Source organism: Agelaius phoeniceus, chromosome 5, assembly GCF_051311805.1.
Source record: "Agelaius phoeniceus isolate bAgePho1 chromosome 5, bAgePho1.hap1, whole genome shotgun sequence".
In the NCBI taxonomy this organism is placed as follows: domain Eukaryota; kingdom Metazoa; phylum Chordata; class Aves; order Passeriformes; family Icteridae; genus Agelaius; species Agelaius phoeniceus.
The window spans coordinates 43,052,783-43,062,057 of NC_135269.1; the positions used below are offsets into that span (position 1 = coordinate 43,052,783).

At 44.1% G+C, this 9,275-nt stretch overlaps 1 protein-coding gene across 1 annotated transcript; it reads left to right on the plus strand.

The window, feature by feature from the left end:
• Nucleotides 1–273: 273 nt before the first annotated feature.
• On the plus strand, nt 274–9,070 carry AMIGO2 (adhesion molecule with Ig like domain 2). Its single transcript, XM_054631732.2, has 2 exons — nt 274–664; nt 7,321–9,070. The coding sequence occupies exon 2, from the start codon at nt 7,394–7,396 to the stop codon at nt 8,957–8,959; it is 1,566 nt and encodes a 521-aa protein (XP_054487707.2). The 5' UTR covers nt 274–664; nt 7,321–7,393; the 3' UTR covers nt 8,960–9,070.
• Nucleotides 9,071–9,275: the final 205 nt, after the last annotated feature.

Consider the following 9,275-nt stretch of genomic DNA (forward strand, 5'->3'; position numbering starts at 1 on the left):
GTAGGAACACCCCGCGGTTCCATCTCCGCACGCGGGGAGTTTCGGTGCATTTCTAACGAGGAGCCCCCGAAGCAGGGGCTTCCCCGGGCTCTCTGCCCCCGGCTGCGGGCGGGCTGCGCTGCGCTCGGCGCAGGGGCAGAGCCCACCCGGGCGGCGGAGCCTGGCGGCTGCCGGCGGGGGCTGCGGCGGGGCCGGAGCGGGGCGGAGCGGCGGCGGCCCCGGGCGGCGAGGGGCGGGGCGGGGGCACCGGGGCGCTCCTCCCCCGGGCACCGACGGCTCCGTCCCGCTGCCGCCGAAGCACCCGGGAGGGCGTCGGGGCGAGCGGCGTGGAGTCGAGTCGGGTGCTGCGCGGCTGGGGAGACCGGGAGGGCGTAGGCAGGAGGGGATAAAAACCCGCTGTGTCGCCACTGTGACTGGGAGTCTCCCGCCTTCCCTGCTCCCCCGCCGCCGGTGCCGAGCTCCGGGCCTCAGCTCCATTCCCGGGGGCAGCGGGCCAGCGCTGCCTGCGTCCGCGGGGGAGCGCAGCGGAGCCGCTGCCGCGCTCCCGGCGTCCCGCAACTTCCCCCGGAGCCCGGCGGAGCGCGGCATGCGGGGCAGGGGCTGGAGGCGGCGGCGGGGCCGGCATCGCGCTCCCCGGACATGAAGCGGCCATCGGAAGCTCCAGGTAACGCTGCCCGGCGGGGTGGCGGAGCAGACATCCCCCCGGTAGCCAGGATCACGGGGGCCAGGGTCCGGAGGGGCTGGAGTCGGGGCTGAGCGGGGCCGCCGGAGGCGAGCGCAGCCCGGCAGCAGGCGGGGAGAGCCGGTCCCTGCCTCCGCCACGGAACGGCGGCAGTGGCCGCGCCTGCCCGGGGAAGTCGGTCAGAGACCCCTCGGAATGGTTGTGGGTGCCCCCGGTCCAATGCCGGTTTAGCCTCTTCGGTCGCTGGGCTCTCCGAAACTTTGCCCTCCGCCGACTCCCGGTAGGAATCTGGGTCTGCAGCGGACAGTCCCCGCCGTGAGATTGGCAGGAGACTCCCCCCAAATCGTATGCAAGGGGGTTTCTCTGAAGTTTAGCCCTCAGATAATTTTTTGGAGGCGGTGAGGATCCTTCGCTGGGCAACTAAACTTTCGTAAGATCTGACATTGCTTGGAGACTGGTTACTGATACTGTAATAGGCACTGCCACTTATCATTGCATTTTTTCTTAATTATTTGCTGATCTCCTTAGCAACTGAAGTAATTTGCAAGGTTGAAGCTTGGTTGCAGCTTGATTTACAAAGTAGCATGGCAAAAGGGATGAATTTGTTGTTTCACTGATATGTATTTCCCTTGTACCCTCTCAAAGGGATAAGAGGTGCAGAGATGTTGACTTACATAGCTGGTACTGCTGTAAAGAGACTGTTGATTAGTCCAACTGAGGCTCTCTTCTACATCACCCAGTTGTTCTTCTGTGTCTCAGTTTTCTTTAAGACAATCGAGTTACCGTGTTTTAAGAAAAAAATATCTCTTCAAGGAAATTCAATCTTTAGTGAGGGATTAGTGGGAGATGATCATTTTATCTGGCTAAGGTTCCTAGGACAAATTAATCTCTAATTCAGCACGATTGAGGTCTGGCCAGATGCTGGCTGGAGGGAGCACTCCATTTGCCTTGCTGATCTCAGGATCAGCTTGCTGCAAATATGATGTAAAGCTGTTTTTTTCATCACTGTTAGGTCCTGCAGTAAGCACAGTGTAGCCCGGCTCAGGGATTTAGTCCAGTGTATCAAGACGCCTCCCAGATGTAGCTCACCAACAGTCTTTGCTGTTCAATCCATCAGGTCACTAAATCTCATGGATTACAGTGTTTGGGTAATCTGTATCTGTTGAGTCAGAGATGCTGAGCACAGCTGTCAGGAAGATTTGATGCAGAGTGCCTTTTCCACTCAGGAGTGATAAAGGCAGAGTAGAGCCTGGAGACTGAGGCGAGGTGGCTGAATATTTCCTCTTGACAGTATCATGCACACACAAGGAATGTGAGTTTATGCAGACCTTCCTTAAAAATATAACTTTTAAAAATACTAGTTCCATAGGGTGCCATTAGTCTATATGTAATTAATGGCTTTATCATGTACTTGAACAGGATTCATAAAGTTGGGACTAAAAGCATGAATAATTACACTTGTACAATGTTGTTGTTATCATTTAATAAAACCCCATTCTAAAAATCACTTTTGCTTCTGAGTTCATGAGGAACCTTTGTCAAATGTCATGCCAGAAAAAAAAATAGAGATGTGAGAACACAAACACCTGAGCCATCTTTTTTTTTTACATTTATTTCATGTATTGTTATGTTTAAGTAGTACAGCCCTAATTCATCTGATGTGTAGACTGGTATCGGGGGAGAGCACGTATGTGGACATCAGAAGTCAGTGAGAGGTGCAGAGATGTATTATTGTCTTGTGGGCTGCTGAGACTGGAGCAAGACTCAAGAGAAGACAATCACAGGAGATGTGGTGCAGGGGAAGGAGGTAGGGGATGTAGAAATGGTGTGAACCTTCTGGAGGATGAACAGAGATCCTTAATGTTTTCAAGTGCTTGATCTCTCTAAAGGCTCAACACTACTCCTGCAGTAGTACATCAAGCACTAGGATTGTGTGCAAATACTTGCATTTTCACTGTGCAGAAAGTACCAGCCAGATGTGGGACTGTTTGCATCACCAATGTACTGGAAAATGCTTTACAGTAAGAATAACATCTACCAATCCAATTTTTTTTAACAGTGAAAAGACTAATAGTAGTGTTTGCAAAATATCATTCCGGTGAATTGTGAACTCCAGTCCAATTCACTGCTTAAATTAAGAGATGTGCTACATAAGGTTTTTTTAGCAAGGTCTCAAATGAACTGGGAGAGGTAGTTTGGTATACAGATTCCACTGGAGAAACAGCAATAACCCTGAAGGTATTTACAGAGGATAAGAAAACTGCTGTAGATATTATTAATGTCACATTAGTGAGAGAGAGAGGCCAGAAAAAGGAGAAAGGAGTGTTTAGGACATTAGTTGATCTTCAAGTGATAACTGATGTTGAGACTGTATGTTGCCCAGCAGTCCCCTTTTCCTAGTTCTGAGTGCTCATTACTTTTAAAAACAAAACAACAAACAACCCCCTCAGAAATAAAAAACCAGGAACAAACACATTAAAAAGTTCAAAACAAGAACTGAATCCTTAGCTTCTCTCAAATGTGATTGGTTGTAGTCAATTTTGCTGTTTCTGACCACAGAGAATTTCCCTATGATAGCAGGATATGTCCTACCTTTCTTCTTGAACAGTTAAGAAGGATGTGCACCATTGCTGTTCAGATAAATAATCTCAGGGAGTAATGTGGTTTTGGCACTGAACTTAAAATACTGCATTTTAACATCACAAAAGAATTATTTCTTTGATCAGAATTCAAGAACAAAACTCCCAACCATGTCCTTCGCTTTACTATAAATCAGAAAAGGTGTCTACCCAGCTCATTCAGAAATACTGGTGAAGTGCTTGGCCAAAGTCTGTTGACACACATTAGCTAATAGTATTCAATAACAATATCTCTCTTGAGAAAATATGCAATATTGAAATTTGTAAAATAAGTCTTCTCTAAGACCTGAAGTAGTGTTACTGGGATGAAACAAAATGCCAGATTTTTAATATAGGGCTTGTTGCTGGCTTTGTTCTTCTTGCCACTTAACACATTACAACCCAGAAATGTTTATGCAGGCATTTTGAGTAAGTTCAAATGATCACATACCCTATAAATATTTATGATGAACATGCTTGGCTTTGCAGAACATCCTGGGTAGTTTGTGCAGTAGATATGGGGAACACAGGTTGAAGAGCAGGCTGCAGCTCAACAGTCCTACTCTCCAAAAGAGCAAAGAACCTGTTGGGAATGTAGGCACTACACTGTGTGTTGGGCATGGAAAGGAACTGCTCATCAGAGTACTCTCTAAATATTCTTGTGTGTTCTGTGGTATGTTTAGGATTTCTGTAATTTGGATTTGCCCACACAGACAAGTCAAGTTATCTGAAACAGTTTTCATTTTGCCACTCCAGTGAGCTTTGAAAATGGACAATCCAGTTTTTAGCCCTTGCAAACTGTTTTTGCTCCTCAGAACTGTAAGGTGGTATGCTGATGTACACCAGTAACTGATCTGTGTCTTCCCATGGGATTTGGTTGCAGACTAGCTTGGAGTTTCTGATGAGATAATTGCAGGCATGGACAGAAGCAAACATGCAAGGTTGCCTAGTGTATTACATTTGGTTACCCTTACAAACCTGAGCATTGATCTAGTACATCCTATTCAGAGTATCTCCAGCACCACAGTTATTTTCAGCATGGGAAATTATTTTTTTAAGTGCCATTCACTTGTTGCAAGTGCAGTTATATTAAAAATTAGGCTGCATAGCTTGCAGAATCAGGCATTCACACGTTAGTGGGAAAGGCAACCTTTGCAGCAGCTGTTCATCTCCTGTTTTGTGCTTGCTTTATAATCCAGTCTTCAGGTGCATGGTTTTATGGTAATGTAGTTTTCAGATGCCTTATTTCATGCAGTAGACTAACTAAATGTGCCATTACTAAATACCTTTTTCATCTGCCAGGGTTTTTGCATCGTGCCTTATGTCTGTATACCATACAAATTCACACCATGGTACGTAATTATTTTTGATGGCAGTTTCTCTAATGCTTCACCCTCTTGAAGAACTTGTATCTATTAATTGTTGCTGTAGACCACCTAACTAGCAAAAACAAGTAAGGAGCTTAGGACTGATTAAAAAATGCTCCTCTGGATTCCTAACTTTCCATTGAAAACCCCATGTGGTTAGAGGCTTCAGGAGACTTTAAAAGCCTAGAAGAAATTATGAATCCTGATATTAAACTTTAATTCAAAACAAACAATTTATTTTTACAATATTTCTATAGCTAAAACCATGTTAGTATATCCCTTGTATAAACAAGGAATCCCTGTGCAATCAGAAGTGCCAGTCACAGCATTTTGACTCTCTTCTCAGCACTTCCTCAGATCAGTCCTTCCCAAATTTAACATGCCTTCCTTATTTTATAAGTGCCAAGCTGGTGGCTATAATATATTCATTATTTTGTAATAGTCACCAATTCAGATAGTTTGCCTGATCTCACAGGAATTGTGTGGCAAAGGCTAGGGCAGCTGCAGTTCTCAGGGATAAGGATTTCTCAAGCTCTTGATGTAATCACCCATTCTTTTCCCTGTTCTTCCTCAGAACCTGTGCACAGTGTCAGGAAAGGTTTGGGGGAGCATTGAACAATCCTGTAACCAAGGACTATATATAAAATCTAAAATAGAAAGAAAACTGGAATTCTGACACTTCAGTTTTGAACATTTGACTTGGCAGTCTTGCAATTCTCTTAATGTTTTTTCCTTTTTTTTTTTTTTGGAATGCAAACAAAGCCAATGTATATATAAGTTCTTGTGAAAAGTGAAATGTTCTATTCTCCCATGCTGCCTTCATATTTCTTCTTTTAGTGTTTTAGTGGGTCATTAGAAAGTTCAGCTCTTTAGTTTCATAGCACATCTTCTACCACTTGACTTAAGAGTAGATTTGTCAGCTGAAGGCAGCAGCCTGACAGATTGGCAGAGGGTTACAGAAGAGGGGAATAAAGAACTGAGGAGGAGTGAAATTTTTTGCCTTTTGCATATATTAATTAATTGCATCGGTAGTCTTAGGTTCTTAAGCAGCAGATGTAAATTCCCTGGAGAGGTGTGCTCCAAGTTTTACCTCCTGAAACTCTTGTTTGTCTTCTGCTTAGACCTCTTCTTTCCCTTTACACCCTTCTCATCTGCTTTTCTAGTCTCATATGCCTTAACTGACTTCTGCATCCTCAGACTACCTCCTCCTCAGTTTCTTTAGTGACAGTGATGATGCTCCATTAGCATCCACCTCCCCTGGTTTTGCTTTTCCTTCCCTATGTGTCTCTTAGCCTTCTCTCTCTCCCCTTCTTCCACTACCTCTCTGCCCTGCTGCCCTTCACCATGTAGGTCTTGATTTTAATTTTTTTGCCCTCAAGACTCATCTTTTCTTCATCCATCTTGCACCATCAGAGAATACAATTTCTTCTTTTATTTTCCTCCTTTCCATCTGAGGCTGCTTCTTTTTCCTCATCCTGCTGTCCACAGGCTCCTGGCCATAGCCACTATCAGCAGTGCAGAGCAGACATTGCAGGGTTTGCCCTGCTCAGATGCTGCTCCAACATGTGGGTGAGATTGGAGAAATGAGTTTGAGGATAATAATGTGGGGGCTGAATACCACATATGAAGTTTGAAGGGGTGACAATAATCAATGCAGATGAGCTTGCCTGTGAATTTACTGAAAAACTCAAACAGGTAGGGAGAGTAAGAATCTACAGAAATGTTTATTCCTCTGCTATGTCTGTCTACATTTTCTCAGAAGATGCTAAAAAGCATATCCCTTAGCACAGAATCTCTACTGTGCCAAATCTTACATCCCTGTTTCAAACAATACTGACTCTAAAATAGTCTCAGAAAAGAGTATGGTTGGGGTTTTTCTATCTACATACGAGCAAAATATTTTTTTCTTTACTATGTTTTGAGAAAGAGCTGACTCATCCTTACTGAATAGTCCCAAAACTTATGCCTGAGGTAAGGACTTCATAGATTTCTTCCTCATTACTTATATTGGCAAAGGTAAAAGAAGCAGAATACAAAATATTGTCATTGAACAACTTTAATAACTTTGAAAATAGGCTGTTGCTACCTGAACCATAGGTTACTAAATAAAGAAAAGAAAGAAATTCATATGACATTTAAAGCTAGAAAGCCTGAGAAAATTCTTTGCTTGAAAATGTGTGACATTTTCTGATTATAAAGAAAAGCATGTTGGAACTGCTTCCCACTTGACAAGAAAAAAAACATTTTAGGATGAGGCTTTTTCTTTCTTCTGCTGGGAATTCTATCTCTGTTGGTTTGGAAACAGGTAGAGGTTGTCATTGCCAAGTCATGCTCCACAGAGGAACATTTCCAATTTTTTATTTTAATGAACTGTCAGAAATTGCATTACTTTGTCGAAGACTGAAGAATTGTTGCATTCTTTTTTGAAGACAAAAATACCGTATCTAAAGTATATATATTGACACATGAATGCAGAATTTCATGTTTACATAAAACAATGTTAAGTTTACATCACCTTAGAACTAGATTATACCATTAATTGTATGAAACCCTAAGGATTAATTCCCTGTATTTTTCAAAAGGCATAAGAAATCATGCAGAGTATGAATGGTGAATGTTAACGTGCTGTACCTGTGTATCCCTCTTTTGACAGCAACGAGTGCAAAGCTAACTGCACAAGTCATCTGTGGCAAGGAGCACTGGGAGACAGCTAAAAGACAGTGACAATGTCTTTAAACTGGTGGACACTTCCTACTCGACTTGGAGTTGTTAGAGCGAACTGCAGAGGACTCGCATGCCTCTTGGTCTTCACTGTGAGTGTTTGTGGCAGTGCCCCAGGGATGTGTCCAGCAGCCTGCATCTGTGCCAGTGATATCATAAGCTGCACTAATAAGAACCTCACTCGAGTGCCAGGAAATCTTTATAAATGTATGAAAAGGCTGGATCTGAGTTATAACAGAATTGGGATTTTGGAGCCTGAATGGGTCCCAGTGCTGTCTGAGAAACTGAACACTTTAATAGTCAATCATAATAGCATTAGCAGCATTAGCACTGGAAGCTTTTCCACAACTCCAAATCTGAAGTATCTAGACTTGTCATCCAACAGCCTGAAAACACTGGGCAGCCCTGTGTTTCAGGAGCTAAAGGAGTTGGAGGTTCTCCTGCTGTACAACAATCAAATAACACAGATCGAGTCTTTAGCCTTTGGAGGATTGTACAAATTACAGAAACTGTACCTAAGCTACAACTTGGTCTCGCATTTCCCACTGGACTTATATGTTGGAAAACATAAACTGACAGACCTTGTGTTGCTGGACATTTCCTTTAATCACATCCAGACGATGCCTGTTCAGCGCCTGAGTTCAGTGCCAGCCAAACAACTTAGTGGAATTTATCTTCATGGCAACCCGTTCTATTGTGACTGTGTCCTGTACTCCATGCTAGTCTTCTGGTATCAGAGGCATTTCAGCTCAGTCGTGGACTTCAAAAATGAGTACAGCTGTTTGTTGCAGTCAGACCCAAGAGATCATAATACACTGCCTTTACTGCACGACAGCGTTATGAATTGCTCTGAAAGTACCATCAACAGCTCTTTCCAAGCCTTTGGGTTTATTCATGATGCCCAGGTTGGTGACAGGCTGATTGTACACTGTGACAGCAGAATCAGCGATACGGGCACACAGTTTGTATGGGTTAGTCCAGACAATAGATTGCTGGAGCCAGACAGGGACACCGATAACTTCAAGGTGTTTCCTAATGGCAGCCTGGAGATAACAGATGCCCAGCTAGAGAACTCAGGGCTGTATTCCTGCATTGCAATAAATAAGAAAAGACTATTAAATGAAACCATAGAGGTCAGAATAAATGTTAGCAATTTCACAGTGAACAGGTCCCACGCTCATGAAGCATTTAATACAGCTTTTACCACCCTTGCTGCCTGTGTGGCCAGTATTATTTTAGTGCTGCTGTATCTCTATCTGACCCCCTGCCCGTGTCAATGTAAGGCAAAAAAGAGGAAAAGGAAGCTGAACCAAAGCAGTGCCCACCCGTCCATACTGAATTCCGCACTGCCGCAGGAGCTGCCAGCCGACGAGAAGAAGGCCAGCACTGGTAAACGGGTGGTTTTCCTGGAACCCGTGCACGAACCAAAACAGAGTCAGAATGGGAAAGTAAAACTGTTCCCCAATGACAGTGTCATTACAGAGAGCATCTTAAAAACTACTCGAACAAAATCCGACTCTGACTCTGTCAACTCTGTGTTCTCAGATACGCCTTTCATGCCGCCAGCTTAGTTTGCTGCCTGTGTTTGTATCGTGCAGTTCCATTTCTGAATACCTCCTTTGCCTGTAGCAAACCATCAGGACAAACAAATAAAAAGAGATAAAATGTTTTAAAAAAAGGTACGTTTTGTCAGTCCTTGAACTGTGTCTCCTCTCTGTACGGGCCACGCAGCAGTGATAGCTTGTTCAGGAAAAGCAAACAGCTTGTCACTACTGTGAATGGTTTAAATGCAAGCTCAGCCTCGGTTTTACTCTCTGGTCCATACACAGCAATTTCTCATGAATGTTTAGAGACACTTCCAGTGCATACAGCTGACTCTGCAGAGGC

What these genes read in the sequence shown, in the direction of transcription:
- AMIGO2 (XM_054631732.2), top strand. Translation starts at nt 7,394, where the DNA reads ATGTCTTTAAACTGGTGGACACTTCCTACTCGACTTGGAGTTGTTAGA.